This window comes from Eublepharis macularius, chromosome 12, assembly GCF_028583425.1.
Source record: "Eublepharis macularius isolate TG4126 chromosome 12, MPM_Emac_v1.0, whole genome shotgun sequence".
NCBI lineage: Eukaryota > Metazoa > Chordata > Lepidosauria > Squamata > Eublepharidae > Eublepharis > Eublepharis macularius.
Genome location: NC_072801.1, coordinates 63080648 through 63097172, shown reverse-complemented (window position 1 = coordinate 63097172; position 16525 = coordinate 63080648). Strand labels below are relative to the sequence as shown.

The 16525-nt window shown below is 51.1% G+C and overlaps 1 protein-coding gene across 2 annotated transcripts in view; it reads right to left on the bottom strand.

Moving 5' to 3' along the window:
• Window positions 1-1649: 1649 nt before the first annotated feature.
• Window positions 1650-16525, bottom strand: part of LOC129338693 (sacsin-like) — a 29250-nt gene continuing 14374 nt past the window's right edge. For both annotated transcript variants that reach the window (XM_054993113.1, XM_054993114.1), the window contains exon 8: window positions 1650-14774. In XM_054993113.1, the coding sequence (XP_054849088.1) occupies window positions 3997-14774 (10778 nt within the window). In that variant the 3' untranslated portion in view covers window positions 1650-3996. The remainder of the gene's footprint in view (window positions 14775-16525) is intronic.

Genomic DNA, 16525 nt, shown 5'->3' with positions numbered 1-16525 from the left:
TATACGGTGTTGCCTTTTGGGCTGGCCTCTGCACCCAGGGTCTTTACGAAGTGCATGGCCACTGTGGTGGCATACCTACGGTCCAGGGGGTGCTTTATCTACCCGTACCTGGATGATTGGCTCCTAGTGGGACCCTCAGCTGACTCTCTCCAGGACCATATTGCCCTCACTTTGTCTGTACTGGCTGAGTTGGGCTTGGTGGTTAATAGGGATAAGTCCATCCTTACTCCGGGCACAGCCATTAGGTTTATTGGGGTTCATCTAGACTCACCACGGGGCAGAGCCTACCTGCCTCCAGATCGCCTGACCAGGCTTTCTTCCTTAGCCCGTCATTTCCTGCATAACCGTTACCAAACTGCCCTTTTGATCCAAACGTTATTGGGCCTTATGGCCTCCTCCACTGGGGTGGTTTTCTTTGCACGCCTGCATATGAGGCCTCTGCAAAACTGGTTCGTCCGGAGGTACAACCCCCTCACTATGGGCCAGCATCAGAAGTTCTCCATTCCCAGGGTGGTGCTGCGCTCTCTGGCCTGGTGGACTGTCCCTGGAAACCTGTCTGAGGGTTGTCCTTTCGGCCCCTTCCTAGCTGAGGTCACAGTTTATACCGATGCCTCCAACTTGGGATGGGGGGGGGCGCTGTGGACAGCTTTCGGCTCAGGGCATCTGGTCCCCATCTGAGGCATCCATGCATATCAACCTTCTTGAGCTTAGGGCGATCCGTTACTCCCTCGCTTCTTTTGCAGATGCCGTTCGGAACAGGAAGATTCAGGTCCTGTCGGACAATACCACGGCCTGCTACTATCTCAACAAGCAGGGGGGAACGGTCTCGCTCAAGCTCTGCAAGGAGGCAACGACTCTATGGAATTGGGCCGTGGCCAACAACGTCCTTCCCAGGGCCGTGCACATTGCCGGGGAGCTCAACACCTCGGCAGATGCGCTGAGCAGGGTGTTTCTGCCTCAGCACGAGTGGTCCCTAAACAGGGTCTACCTCGACCAGGTTTTCCGCACATGGGGCACGCCTTTGGTCGACCTCTTCGCCACTGCCCGCAACAAACAGGCCCCGCTGTTCTGCTCCCGGGCCGGCATTGGCCGCCACTCCCTAGGGGATGCCTTCCAAATACCTTGGTCCCCAGGGCTCTTTTATGCCTTCCCGCCCTTTCCGCTCCTGTACAAGGTTCTTTCCAGGGTCAGGGCCTACCGAACCCACTGTATCCTCGTTGCCCCTCGGTGGCCTCGCCAGGATTGGTTTCCCCTTTTGCTCTCCCTGTCCCAGGGGCGATGCCTCCCCCTGCCTCACGCCCCGGACCTCTTAACCAGGGACGGGGTGTGGCATCACGATGTGGCTGTACTGAATCTGGCTGCCTGGCTTCTGGGCAACCGGGAATGAACCTCTCTTCTGGGGTGCTTGGGGTGATCTTGAATGCCCGGAAACCGTCCACCAGGTTGTCCTACCAGAGGAAGTGGTCACGTTTTTCCCGGTGGTTGGCCCCAAAGGGGGTTTCTCCCTTTAGTTGCCCGCTTCCTGTCATCCTGGACTACCTCCTGGATCTCTGCTCCCAGGGCCTTGCGTTTTCCAGTGTTAAGGTCCACATGGCTGCAATCTCTGCCTTCCATGAGCAGATTGATGGGAAGACCGTTTTTACTCACTGGCTTTCCAAGCAGTTTCTGAAGGGCCTGTTCAAGACCTTCCCTCCTAGGGCCCATCCCATTCCACAATGGAGTCTCTCCCTGGTTCTCTCCCAACTGATGCTCCAGCCCTTTGAGCCTCTATCTTCCTGCCCCCTGCCTTTGCTCACTCAGAAGGTGGCTTTCCTGGTGGCAATCACGTCCTCTAGGCGTGTTGGGGAGCTGTCTGCCCTGCGGTGTGACCCTCCCTTTCTGCAGTTTTTCCCTGGTACTGTCATGCTCCACACTAGCATGGAGTTTCTGCCTAAGGTAGTCTCAAGATTTCACCTACAGCAAAAGGTGTTCCTCCCTTCCTTTTTTCCAACACCCTCATCCCCAGGGGAACGAGCACTACACACATTGGATGTAAAGCGTGCTTTATTGTTTTATTTGCACCGCACCAAATGTTTCAGGAAGTCTCCTGCCCTGTTTGTGTGTTACTCTGGCCCTCGCAAGGGCTCTCCTGCTTCTGCCCAGTCCATCTCTCGCTGGATTGTGTCTACGATTAAACTTTGCTATCAGCATGCTGGAGTCCAGTGTCCCTTGTTGGTTACCGCTCATTCCACTCGAGCGCAAGCTGCTTCTGCTGCCTTCCTGCGAGGAGTGCCGCTCCAGGACGTCTGCCAAGCTGCGACATGGTCCTCTGCGGACACTTTCATCCAGCATTACTCTGTGGATGTGCATGCACGACGTGACTCGGCTGTTGGCACAGCTGTCCTGCAGTCCTTGTTCAAGTAGACACTCACACCCGCCCCCATTGGTGAGATGCTAGTTACTCTCCCAATGTGGGGCTGCACAGAAGGACGAAGACGATAAACAGGGTTTCTCACCTGTAACTGTTGATCGTCGAGTCTCTTCTGTGCAGACACACATTCCCTCCCGCCTGCCCCGCTGTGAGTGTTTCGTTAACTTAGTTTCTCCGGCGGCTCAGGTGAACTGAGGGAATGCCGGGGACGTTCGGATATATATGCATTCAAAATTGGCGGGAACACCGACGCGCATGCGCGGTGGATCCGAACGTCCCCTTCACATCTCTGGAAGCTAGAAAAATCTTTTCCGCGGCTGGCCTGCGCCTGCGCAGTCCCAATGTGTGTCTGCACAGAAGAGACTCGACGATCAACAGTTACAGGTGAGAAACCCTGTTTTTATCACCCACTCCAAAAATCCTCTGAAGTTTTGCTATAGATCTGAAATAAACCAGGGAACTAGGCAAAAAGAGTACAATTTAGGGGCAGTGGGCAGCAGCTGTCCAATGGTCAGATGTTTCCTGCATAGTGTACAGAATATCAGAAGGTAGTTTCTTGCTTTACACAGCTGTTCTTACGAGTTATAAATTACCCCCTCCAATTCCTCCCCCTCTGCCTTGCCTTCTGTTTCATATTTCTCGTTTAAATGATTCTGGAATCAGCACACACACTGATTGGTACAGTTTTCAGCTCCTTTCTCTCCTGCCCAATTCCACAATATAGATGTGCAAACTGGTAATTTGTGCAAGTGTATACAACCATAGAATATTAACAAATCTTGGCACAGCCTTATATATGAACAATATCCACATTGATAAAATACTGCAGAGGGGTAATTTGGACAAATAGGGTTACAGCCAGGAAGCATTTCCGCTAATGAAAAAGGAAGGTGAGTTCCCCTTTGACACCCCAAAAAGAATCTGCTGGGGTTCATGGGACCTGCATAAACAAAAGGTGTGTCAGATGGGGGCTGTAGTAATGAGGGAGATTGGGTGAGATTTACTGGGAAAGCTGGCTATCCAACCCTTACTATAAAAGGGAGATTTGGACATGCATATTATTAAGTACATAAATCCAATGGTAACATGGGGAGTATGAAAATGAATTAAATGCTCTGAAACCTACACCAAAAAGGATGGAATCATTTCTACTGTTGTTGTGTTACTTCAGGTCAACTTGCAAATTAAGGCAGGCTAGGGTAAGGTTGCCAAACCAGGAGAGATATTTTTTTTTGTTAGACAAAGTTTATATTTGGATCCTTTATCCCTGAATGTTAGTTGTCTTGGACACTTTCTGTGTAGCAGGAAGATGAGCCATACCTGCCCAGAATAAAATTAAGGAATATAGTTAGAGTCTAGATATAGAGGCCAGATGTGAAGAACACAGTTGAGAAGTGGTGCAGTTGAAGATTGTTAGTTGAAACTTATGGATAACCTGCTGGGCCCACAAATTAGTGCCCAAAATCCATCAAACATCTGATGAAACACTAACCATATTCGTTTGATTCTAAAGTTTCTTGTTACAGGTAGTTGGCGTTACATAAACTAATCTACATAATAAGTATTTTTAACTGCTCAAGCTTTCACTACGGGCCAAGCCACCCCCGTACTGTGTCTAGAATCTCCTGGCCTAGCCGCAGCACTTCCCGTTCTTTGCATGTGTTGAAGGCCTCGTTGGGAATGGTGGGTAGTGGGTGGTATCTGGGATACTGTGTTGTCTTATCATCCATGCCCTGCTTCCGGAGTTTGGTCACATGGTCACGAATTGTGGCCAACTCTTGTCCGTGACTTGCTACCTTACCCACCAGCATCGCCACAGACAGATTGTTGTCAAAATGTCCACCTTGCTTGTACTCAACCGCTGTGAAGGCCTTCTCCACCGCTCGATACGTTTTGTAAAGTAGCCATTCAGTGCTGGCGTTCGCAACGTCATTGGCTGCTGCCCTCAGGTCACACTCCGCTTGCTGCAGCCAGCGCCTTGCCTCCTCCATGCCAGGGCCCTTTGACCGATAGCCTTTTGTTCCAGATGCGTGGAAGGACCAGAAGTTGTACGTGAAATTGCCTCCACCTCGTCCACTCTGTCTTTGCCTGGTGAATTCCTGGCGCCTCTCTTGGTGTCGGTGAGCTTGCCCGTCCCATTCATTCCAATACTTTGAGAAGTTGCAACTGCTGCTATTGAAGGAACTGCTGCTTTTAGGTTGCCCGCCACAACCCTGGAGCTTTCCCTTGTTCTCCATCTCCTCAATTTTCTCTTTAAGGTATTTGAAGATTTTGTTGGCTAAGACCTCCTGACCTAAGTTTTTATCTGGGTGGTAGCACAGATAGAGTCTCCGTATGGCCTTCTTCCTTTCTTCCTTGGACAGACCCCAGATCTCAGCTAGGCAGGCATCCACTTTTTTCTTCACTTCACTCAGCGGCTGCTGGTACCAATCGCCACCACTTAGGCCTGCAGCAGCAGCACCATCAGAGGAACTTGGCACTGACACCACAGCTTTGCTTGTGTCTGATGCTGGTTTGCTCCGCTTGAAGTGGTACAGATCGTGAGCGCTGACCTCCAAGTGCTGTCCACCTCCCACATCAACATGGTACATATGCACCTGTCCCACTCCACTCTGCCGTGGCCCCAGGTCCTCCAAGACCACAGCATAGACATAGTGCTCACCTTGCAATGAAGGGTCCAAGTAACCAACATAATCTTCCGGCATAAAGGAATGCAGGATGCTCATATCCAGGCTATCATGCCATTCCTCAGGAATCTCCTCCCCAGGATCAGGGAGGATGAAGGCATCTCTGAGACCAAACTTCTGGAGGGGCACTTTGTGTTCATTCAGCACATCAGCGATTTCTTCAGGTTCTTGGCAAGCCAAAACCTCTCTAAGGACACGCATGGCTTCCCTGCAAAGCCTCTCTCCAAGAAGCTTATTCACTTCTTCAGCCAAGGTGTCAGAGATCTTCACAGCTTTTCGGCGATCCAAACGCTCCTGGTGCAATAGGTAAATGTGCTGCTTCCCATCTGCCATCGTTGCAACAAACACTGTCTTGGCCTCTTGGCTCCCTTCCAAGCACTGTGAGTTGTGACACATCACTGTGCATACCTTTTCACAGCAGATAACCTCCAGCTGATCCAATGAGAAGAGTCCAACACATACCCCATCGACTTCTGCCTCCTTTTCTCCTTCCTTGGTTGTGTTCTGCCACCTCAGCAGGGCAACAAGGGCATAGTGGAACTCGGGGGCAATCAGAAGTTCTTTTAGGCGGGACTGGAATTCGCAGTGAACTCCATAGGAGCAGAGCTCTAGAGACAAATCATCTAGTTGCTCAGTGGTAATATCTGACAGTCTCTGGAGTCTCAGGGATACTGGAAGCAGGAGCAAAAGCTTTCTAAGATAACAGTTCTCAAATGACGGGTAGCCATCAGAGAGATCCGCTAGGAAGTGAAATGTGCCCTGCAAAGCCTGGAGGGGTTGGCCTGTGGCACAGTCGTTGAAGACAAGGGTGTTTGAGGGGTACAGCTTCCCATCAGTGCAGGGCAGGTGCAGTTCTTCCAGGTCTGAAAAGTCGTCTGTTTCCGTTGCTGTGGCTAGAAGCTGGAAGAAGCACTTGGTAGCCCTCCTTACTGTTTTAATGAGGTTGGGTTGCAGTGTATCCTTCTGCATAGTCTCCTGGTAGATTCTGGCCAGGACACTGGCATAGTGATGGATGGTGGGTTCAACTTTCACCCCAAATTTCTCCAGAAATTCCCTGTAGGGAGCTAACTTTGGGGGTAGCCTGTAGAGGTATGGCCGGAATTCATTCCAGTTGTTCAAAGACACCACCACATGTTGGGCTTCTGCTACTTCGTCGCCATCTACCAGCACCACAGGGAGCCCATTGGCGTATTCAGTCTCTATAGTTTCATGTTCCATCAAGTAATCATACATCAGTCGGAGGACATCTGCCCGAGTTTTCCTGGTTTCCGGCGTGTTACATTGTGCCTGACAGACATTGCTCAGATTTTTCAAGACCAGCTGGGCTGATAAGGTACACTGTACCTTTAGGCGTGTCAAAATGGCTCTTGTGTTTTCATCCAATGCTGGAATGGGATACAGAAGTACTGCTGCTGTCCAGGCTAGTTCCATTTTTCCCCAACTACATAAAGAATTTTGAGGTGCCACTGCAGTGTTGTTAGAGACAAACGGTGAATGGAGTTTGCACAGATTGTCACAGATGAGCCGAGGTGCCAAGAAACGGATCTGGGACAGCTGATCCAAGAAGGCATCGGATAAAGAATCACTTTTCTTATCAAGCAAGTGTGACAGAAGTGCTTTTCGTTTGTCAGGAAGCTCAGGGGACATAGCACCATTCTTCAATGCTTCCCTCTCAATCTGGACTGCAAACTGCAGGAAATCATCTTCGGAGGCTTCATGCCGCAGACCCACATCTTTTAAGAATCGAATCACTTTTGGTTTGTTTCCTGACCCCACAGTCTTATAGAATTTGTCTGGCACAAATCGAGAGTCCAACCCCAACTTCTGAAAAAAATCAACGCTGCTGTCATAGAAGTAGGATGCAGGACGAAGCACTCCTTGCTTGTCCCGGATGAAGGCAACGGATTGGAACTTTGCTATCACAGTCTCCTTCTGATCTTTGTATTCTGGATAGTGTACCTCAATGGTAAGGAGTAACTTCACTGCCTCCAGCAGACGGGCCTCAGAGAGACTCTGCAGAAGAGGCAAGAGGAGTCGAACAAACTGCTGCAAATCATTCATTACAACAATACCCAAGCACTCACTCAGGTTTCTGTTGAGTGAACTATCTTTTAGCAAAACTGTCCTTTTATCTGCCTCATAAAGTTCCCTGAAGTTCTTGGACTTCTCTGGGATTTTCGACTGCAGCAGGTACATATTCTGGTACGAAGCCAGGGGCACGTGGTGTCCTTGATGTGTCTCAAATATTGGCAAGGCCTTCAGCTTGTTGAGTAATCCACTGTCACATGCTAACTTCTGCAGATCTTTGCTTAGGAACCTCAGGAGCCTTTCAAATTCCCATTGTTCAAGTGCCTGCCACTGGAGGCTGGGCTGGGCAGCCAACTGTACCAGCACCGTGGCAGGGTCATCCGTCTGAAGCAGTTTTTGTATGATGCACTGTGTGGTGAGATGTGAAGGCAGAAGAGACAGGTCCAGCCTGGCAAAGCCCAGCTTGCAGAGAATTTCAGCCACATCCCCAGAGAGGCCGAGCACAACTGTGTTCAGGGAATCAAGGGGAACCAGATCCTCGCCACTTCCATGCACAGGGAGCACCCTCCAGCCTTCGAAGAGGGAAACTAGCTTTTGGAACATCTGGTTCATTGTGTCCTCGTCGCCAGATGCACAGATCTTCATTTCAAAGAACGCCCACACCTTGCGCAGCCAGTCCCGGCCTTTGTCAGCACCAGTGACCCAGTCGTTCAATCTCAGCCTCTCCTGGACGTAAAAAGCAGATTCACTGAGAGTAAACTCTTTCATAAACCCAGTCTCTACTAACAGTTGGCTGGCCTCTGGGCTGTCAATGCAACAGGCAGAGAAACGATCCTTATGACGTGGGAAAAGTCCGTAAGCGCTGCTCTGGTAGGCCGGATCCTGCTGACTGAAATGCCGGAGCACACCATCACTGGTTATCAGTAAGGGGAGACCTTCCAGGCATCTGGCATCCTTGGAGAGCAGCCCCTTGAGGCAAAAATTGAGAAGAGCAGAGCAGCCCATACTATTTTTCATAGGTGTTTGGTTGAGCGGGCATGGCAGACGCAAGCCAGGCAAACTCCTGAGGAAGCAGCAGAGAGATGGAGAATCCAGGATGAGGACGTCAGTTCCTGCTTTGACACATTGGTCACGGATTTTCTGTAGACACTGGAAGGCAGGGACTAAGAGCATGCCCAGATTCTGGAGAGCATCCTCAAGAGAACCGTTTATCTTAGATTGCAGGAAATAGGGATCTTTGGTTGGGTGTCCGCGTCGGAGCACACTCCAGGACACACTCACCACTTCCATTCTATGGTTACTCTTCTTCTGGTACACTGGCACCAGCGAAAACCGCCCCTTACATGCCAGCTTATACATATGGTGCACTAGCTGATGCCAGAACGGGGGGACGTGGTCTGTCACAAGTAGGAAATGCCGCAAGTAATCTGAATGTAACGTTTTCTGGCATGCGTTCAAGGAGGAGAACTGCAGCGGCGGATTTCCCAGTGCCTTGCGCAGCTCCTCAAGGAGGTGGAGATACAAGGGGGCTACAAGGTCCCGCAGCAGAAAGCTATTCCACACCACCTCAGGGCTGTCCTTGCTGTCATCCTTCCGCAAGTCACGCCGACCAGAGTCCACATTGAAGTTCCCATTGATGTGGATGGGTAGGCCAGTTTTCACTGGCAGTGGCAAGGTGCAGAAGGCCCTGCCCTCTGGTTGTCCATTAATGCAAGCGGCCACCCCACCATGGGGCAGATGCACACCTTCCACGGTGGCCAAGCTGTCTACTCCAATCTGTCTCCCAACTAGCCAGTCACTGGAAATCTCAGAGACGCTACTGTTCACCTTCATTCTGTAGAAAACTCTTACTGGTTCGCCCACATCCATCCCACCTGCCGCAGCTGCTTGGTGGAATTGTTTCTGGTATTCCAGTCTTTCAGGCTCACCACCTTTGGTCTCCACCCAGAACACTTCTGTGGGTGTAGTTTGGTTCTCCTTGATGACAGAGAAAACCACACGGTGAACATGGTTGAGGAACATCATTAAGCAATCCGCCTCTTCAGTGAGTGCCGTTAACATGCTACTCACATCTTCCTCCGATACAGAACGCTGGCAGATGGGGGAGACTGCTGCCCCAGCAGGGGTACGCAAGGGCAATCGGAAAACGGTGCCGCGTTCCAGATCAAACACTTCAGGCAAGAAAGTGTCATAAACATCTTGGAAGGCATCCTTGAAATCTTTAGTGAGGCTGAACATTCCTCCAGGAGAGACGTCATCCGAATGAGGCAGGTAACATAACGTGGGGTCGAAGACACACAGGGCGCTGTCACCCGTCACAAAGGCAGGGCAGTCAGTCAAGTGGTAAACTGTGTTGAAGCCCAGTCCATATTTGCCAGTAGTATCCCGCCTCCCACCTTTACCACCGGAGCCCAAACGCTGGATGCCTTCTATGTCACGCATGTCAAAAGTCCGGTTGTTGTAGATGCAGAGGGCCGGGCCTTGAAGATCTTTCCATTCATCACCAAAGACACGATGAGCTGGATGGTGGCGCTGGTCCCAGAGGAAATGTACAACACTTGCACCAGCGTCGTCTGCATTCTGCAGAAGCTCCCTCAATACATCCCGTGAAGAGGAGGAGTACTCACGGAGGATGTTGGCTAACCGGGTGTTGAGGTCCTCCTTGGCTCCAAAATCAGTGGCCCACTGGGAGAAACCCTGGATTTGCCGGCGTGATAACATGTGGTGCCTTGTGGTGGGAATTCCACAGCAAAGGGCAACTTCCCGTGAGATCATGGAATGGCAGAATAGGACCCCCTTCTCACGTGGCAGCCAGGGAGTGTCATCAAAGAACAGCTTGGGCAAGGGATGCAGTATTTTGTGTGTATCTGGGAAAGAGATACTCTGGGCCACAAAAGAATCCAGTTTTTGGCCCTCTGGCAAGGCCCCAACTAGACCTACAGCAATCAGTCCAATGACTAGGTTCAGCTGCCCTTTAGAAAGTGACTTTCCATCTGCCTTCTTAGCTAACGTTTGCAATACTGCGGCATAGTCCTCCACTTTAAAGGTATCGGATATCCCTATGCAGTTCCACAGCTCCTTTTGCTGCTGGTATTCCTGAGGCAGTTGGAACAGATACGGAGCAGAGTCAACAGCCAAGTTGTGGGCCACACTGCGCACGGGTACAAAGCTAGAACCCACCAGAACAAAGGGGAATGTCTGTGCCTTTTGGGATACCTCCAGTCTGCACTGAGCGTTCTTGTGAACCATTTCATTCAGGAAGGCATAGCATCTTTGTGTCATCTTAGCCAGCTCTGTCCTGTTCAGGGCATTGGAGCCACGTGACGCTGCCTCCAGCTGCATCAATACTGTGGTGACTGGCGGCTGGCGACTCAGTCCCAAGAATTCCTTCAGTTCGTTGGAAAGCTTCAGGCCTTCATCAAGAAACTTCTTGGCTAGGACGGGTTCAATCAAGCCCACCAAGGGCTGCAGCTTGTAGTGATAAATCTGGTTAGGGCAACAGAGTCTGTGGTGGTTGCCGGGAAGCTCAGCGGGCAAGAAGGGAATTTCTCTGAAAACAACTTGCGCAGTGTTGCTGAAGCTTTCCTGGAGACGGTCCTCGAGGAGATGCAGGATGTGACGGGCACGCAGGCAGGCTTTGCGTGGCTCATGGTGCCATAAGTTTGCCACTGTTCTGGCTCGGTTTATCAGTTCCTCCATGGCGACCTGGTCTTGGGTCATACCGAGTTCCACCAAGCGAAACAGACGCTCTGGCTTCAGAAATTCTGCATTCATAGGGAAGCGGCCATCTTCAGGGGCGTAGAGCGACGCCACACGCCCCATGGGATTCACCAACCCTCTGATGTGTTTCAGCTGGTTATCTGGAGTGGCAGGAACACAAGGCAGAGATTTCAGAAGTTCGTCCACACTGGCATCCTTCATATCCAGGGCATGAAGGATCAGGGCGTCACGATCAGACACGGCCAGCTCAGCTAAATTGGGAAGAACAAGCTCCTGGAGGAATCGTGCCCAGTTGTAGGTGTTCGGAGACAGAACATCCTTCGAGGTGCTTGCTCTGAAACTCAGCTTCACCCAGTGTGGAAGATTCACTGCCATCTTTGGTTCTGGCAGGAGGGAAGAGAAGACCCTGGTAGCTGTAGGTTTCAGTTGCTTCTCACGGATAACATCAGCATCCAGGAAGCAGGCATGCTGAGCTGAGCACCACAAGTCCCCATCGGATAAGAGAATCGGCTGCTCCCCATCAACGCCGTCCACTAATGCTTGATAGAAAGCCTGGGCTGCTTCGCTGAAAGGATGCTTTGCATGGTGCACATCGGGCCAGAAAGTGTAGTACTCGTAACGCTCCAGCAATCCTGCCGTGCACATGTCTCGGAGCCGGCACAGCGCCCCAAGCCAGGCACCCAGCACCGAATCCCGAAGGAGTGCCCTGTTCCATTGGCCTTTCTCAGTGGTGTCCCATAGCCCTTTGCGATTACTAAGCACAGCGAAGGCCGCTGTGAGGTGCAGCGGAAGGCCAGACTCTATAGGAAGAGGCAGAAAGCAGAAGACACGGCCCTCGAAGCCCTCTAGATCTGGGGCCCATTGTCCAGGAGTACTAGCGGGGCAGAGGGGCAAGGCAACACTGGCGACAGGAGGAGAGAAGCTGAAACCCTCCTTTCCTCCACCTTGGAACAGCTTCAAGGCTTCTCCCATACCGGAACAGGAGTGCAGCAGGTAATGACTTACAGCAACATTAGATTCCCACGATGCAGTCACTTGCACAATATCAGAAGCGCCCGCCTTGGCAAGTGGTTGCCTGATCACTGTAGCCAATGGTTGGGCAGCTTCTGGAGAACTGGAACCCCCAGGGAAGTGGGTCAGCGACACCTCCTGCACACTGTGTAGGAAGATAAGCAGGTGCTGGTACATCTCCTGGAAACCAGTTTGCAGCGCTTTGATTCGTTTGGGTCCAAAGGGCTCAGAGCAAATCTCAGAATCTCGTGCCTCCTGCTCAGTGCGGAAGGGCAGGCGGATGAGTGTGCCTTGGTAATCCTCGCCGATTTGACAACCAAAGACGCCCCTGAAGGGCCGAAATTGCTCAGGGAACATAGCAGCAGTTTGGTGGCTCAGCTTCAAACGGATGCCCGGCCGGGATGGGTCACGGATATGCTTCTGGAGGTGGGTGACGTTGGGGTCAAAGATGAGTACAGTGCGGCTGCTGAGAATCGAGGGGGCATCAGTCATATGGTACACTGTGCAGAACCCAAGCCCGAAGTGGCCAATTTTGTCATGCTGGTGTTCCTTGGTGGCTGCCCCTAGTCGGATGATATTAGAGAAGTCTGCTTCGGTGAACACGGCATCATTGTGAGCCCAAAGTGCCGGCCCCTGGCAGGCAGCCATGCCAGGGTCCAAGAGTCCTTCCATAGTGCCATTATGTGGCCGGAGATCCACTAAGAAGTGGCAGGTTTTGGCGCCAGCATCCTCCGCGTTCTGCAGCAGTTCCTGAAACACGTCTGCATCCTGGCAGTATTCACGAAGAATGTTTCGGATCCGGAGGGTGATTGCTTCCGAAGGACCCCAAGCCTCAAATAATTCTAAGCCTGACAGCCGAGTGCTCAGCATCTCCACATTAAAGAAGACAGCTGTGGCCGGGGGAACAGCTTCATGCACCAAAGCAGGTGGGGGTCCATCCAGGTCGGCAAGGCGGCTGCGATCCATGTCACAGTACAGTGCTGAACTGACTGGGTGTAGAGCAAAGCCAGCCCGTCCTGGGATTTGCATAGGCACTAACATCTCCATTCCTCCGTGGTAATCTTGAGCGCGGAACCAGTCCAAGGCAGCCACCACAAGGCGCAGTTCTGCTTGCGTGCTGTTGTGCGGTTGGCTGTTGATGCGATCGGCCAGTTTGTGGAGGGCCTGGCACACTTCTTCCTCATCGGGTGACCGACGGATGCCCCAGGTTGCAAAGAGTTGACCATAGTGCTGGAAGTCAGAAGGCACTCGTGGTATCAGGGCAGCAAGGTCCAAGCCACCAGGGTAGCCCAGCACCACGTCTCCAGGCCGTGAGAAGCCATTCCCGTTCCACACTGCAGGGCCTGCTGGTGGCTTTTGGAAGTCGCTCAGATGCTGCTGCATGTGCTGATAGATGCTATGCAACTTTGAAATTAATACTAGAGTCCCTTCAGGGATATAGTCCTTTGCCAAGCAGGCTAGATTCTCTCCCACCTTCTCTGGAGGAGGTGATTGCTCCAGCCCCAATGCCTTTGCAGCGTGTGGGTAAAAAGCATTCGTCAGACCCATGACCAGCCCCACGAGAGCAGCATACTTCTCCGAGCGAAGCATTTCAGGTGCCATGAAGCAGTTGGCTGGCACGAGCACAGAGGGGTTGATGGCAGGCACCCAAGCCAGGCACTGCAGCTGCTCCAGCTCCCGTGATGACATGCGTGAGAGTAGAGGAGTCTCATTGCAGACCCGGATCAATGCCTGCGATTTGGCACTGGCGACGGCAGCCTCCTGTAGCTGATTCACATCCTGTGCGGCCATCAGTGCATCAGCTGGAGAAACAGCAGCAAGATCAGATTTCAGACCCAGAGCACGAAGGGCCCGCAGCATCACTGGCTCCCGGAAGGGTCCACTGGGGAAGCGGTGAGGTCTCAACAAGGCCCGCAAAGTGTGGTTGTCTGGGTCATAAAGATCACCGGGCCGGGCCAGCTCTCCAGACCCGCAGTCCAGAAATGGCAAGTCGCGGCACAATCCTTGCAGTTCTTGGCTCTGGCTGAAGAGGATGTCTGCGTTGTGCAGCACCCACAGCATGACTTTCTCTGCTTCTTGTGCTCGTCCGGCATATGCCCCGTTCTTCATTGCTTTGACACACAGAATACCCAGACCTGGTGCTCCCAAGAGGTTTACCTGGAGATGCAAAAGCAGCCGGCGTTCTGCTTCACAGTGGCATAGCAACATAGGCTGTGGAGTCAACAGATCTTTGGGCACCGGTGGGACCAGGTTCTTCTCTAAAGCCATGTGGCTCCCGGCTGGCACCAAGGCAGGCATGCAGGGTGGAAGGAGAGAAGGCAACTTGATGAACAGCGGCAGTTCCCTTAGGACTTCTCTCTCTTCTTGGGAAAGCGAGGCAGCCCCTGAGAGAAACGTGCTCAAGCTTTCAATCTGGTGTGTGGACAGAAGTGCCAGGCGGTTAGCCACAGACGACACCCCCAAATGTGCAAAAGCCTTCAGGGCACTGCCAGGCGAGGGTTCTAGGATGTACTCTCTCAGTTGGTGGTGGCACCAGTTTGGCTCCCAGCTCTGGATCACGGTGCACCCCAGCATCTGCAGAATGCCAACCACTTCAGCTGACAAGCTGAGCCTGTTCTGGCTCTGGAACAGCAGGGTTGGCCGAGGAAGCAGCCGGGCCAGCTGGATGCCGTTGGGGTGATTGTGCATAGAAGTCAGTGGTATCAGTGGGCAGCCCCTGAAGGGCACCAGGGAGGAAACGTGACGATTCAAGAAAGTCCAAAAAGCAGCAAGCCACTCCAGAGGGGGGTGTTTCAGGGACTCCTTTGGGTGCCAAGCCACAGGGGTTGAATTACTGCCGACCCAGTCCTTGGGGAGAGCCGCACAAATGTTCTGCTCGACGACAAGTTGATTCACGGTGACCAGATTGCCGAATAACTCTGAAAGAGGACGAGAAGGAGGGAGAGGGAATTGTTATTAGCAACTTCATTTACAGGCCTGCCTTTCTCACTGACACTCAAGGCAGATTACAAAATATGAAAAGCCATTCAATCAGACAGCAAAGACCTACCAGAGGGTTGTGCAAGATGTGTGTGCTGCTGTTTTAATCAATTGTTATGGATGTTTTTATATTTTTATGCTACCCTGTTGATTTTATTGTGGTCCGTTCTGAGCCCACTTGTGGGTCCAACAGAATATAAACAAACAAACAAGGAAACAAACAAACAAAGCCATAGGACTAGGATTACAGAACTGGAAACACACTGCAAGCACAAAACTGTCTAAGGCATGATATACCATACTGAAGAAAGGGAGTGATAAAGGTACAGCACACTGCAGCAAGAAGTACAGTAAACATAGTAACAGACCACAATCTTATCTCCTTATAAAGGCATCCTCCTGAGCTGTTTCCTTATACTTATACTAGAATTGATTATGTTTTGCTTCACTATGTATATGTATCCTTGCTGATGCTATGTCTTTAAACTTGTATATGTTTACCTTATGGTATTGTATTGAAATGTACTTGATACTGATTGTATTAACCTCATACTGTGTAATCCGCCTACAGTCTCAGTGAGAAAGGCGGACTATAAATGATGCAAATAAATAAATAATCCCTTTGTAAAAACGCTCTCCTTTGTTTTGCATTCATCCTTGGGGACAGAGACCTGCTTCTCATGCAGCAAGACTCCTATATGTTTAGGAGCCCAGCTAGGCCCAGTGCACAATCTGGGCACACATGAAGCTGCAGCATTGCCAAAAACAAAACAGATCCAGGCCTGAGCAGTGCACAGATAGAAAGACACTGGGGAACTCCTTGCCAGGTGATCTGGACTTTCTGATGAAGCAAGGGGCAGAAGTATCATACATTTAATGTATTGTCGAAGGCTTTCACGGCCGGAGAACGATGGTTGTTGTGGGTTTTCCGGGCTGTATTGCCATGGTCTTGGCATTGTAGTTCCTGACGTTTCACCAGCAGCTGTGGCTGGCATCTTCAGAGGTGTAGCACCAAAAGATAGAGATCTCTCAGTGTCACAGTGACACCTCTGAAGATGCCAGCCACAGCTGCTGGTGAAACGTCAGGAACTACAATGCCAAGACCACGGCAATACAGCCCGGAAAACCCACAACAACCATATAATACATTTATTTTTTTAAAAAACTATGGGTCTGGAACCTCACATCTGGGACTCCTCCGTAACTGTAATTGACATGTGGGATCACCACATGCTGTACTCTTTTACAAGCAGGATTCACAAATTCCTACATGTACTGCTTCTGATTTCTTCATATATAAGTAGGTGTCTATCCCTTCAGTTCCCCATTATTTCCCATCTTGTTTCTTCCCTTTAGCTTTCAACAAAGACACCAATTAAAAAGGAAAATGTCTTTTTAACTGCTTATCCAGCTCTTATCGATTAGAAAGCTTAGTTAGCTTAAAGGCCTTTGGTAGTAAAATAGGAAAGAGCCACGGCTACAGAGTCCTGTATTTTCATGTGAAGAAAATGTGATGGTGGAGGGGGAAGGGGGGAATATCCTAAATCTTATCCCAAATAGAACTAGAGGTTTGTCTTGCCTGTTTTCCTCAGCCTTGGGCAGCACGCCTGGCTTGCCTTCCCCATTTTATATTCGCAACAACTCTGTCAGGCCTTTTCAACATGGTGAGCTTTACAGTAGGCTTTCTGCT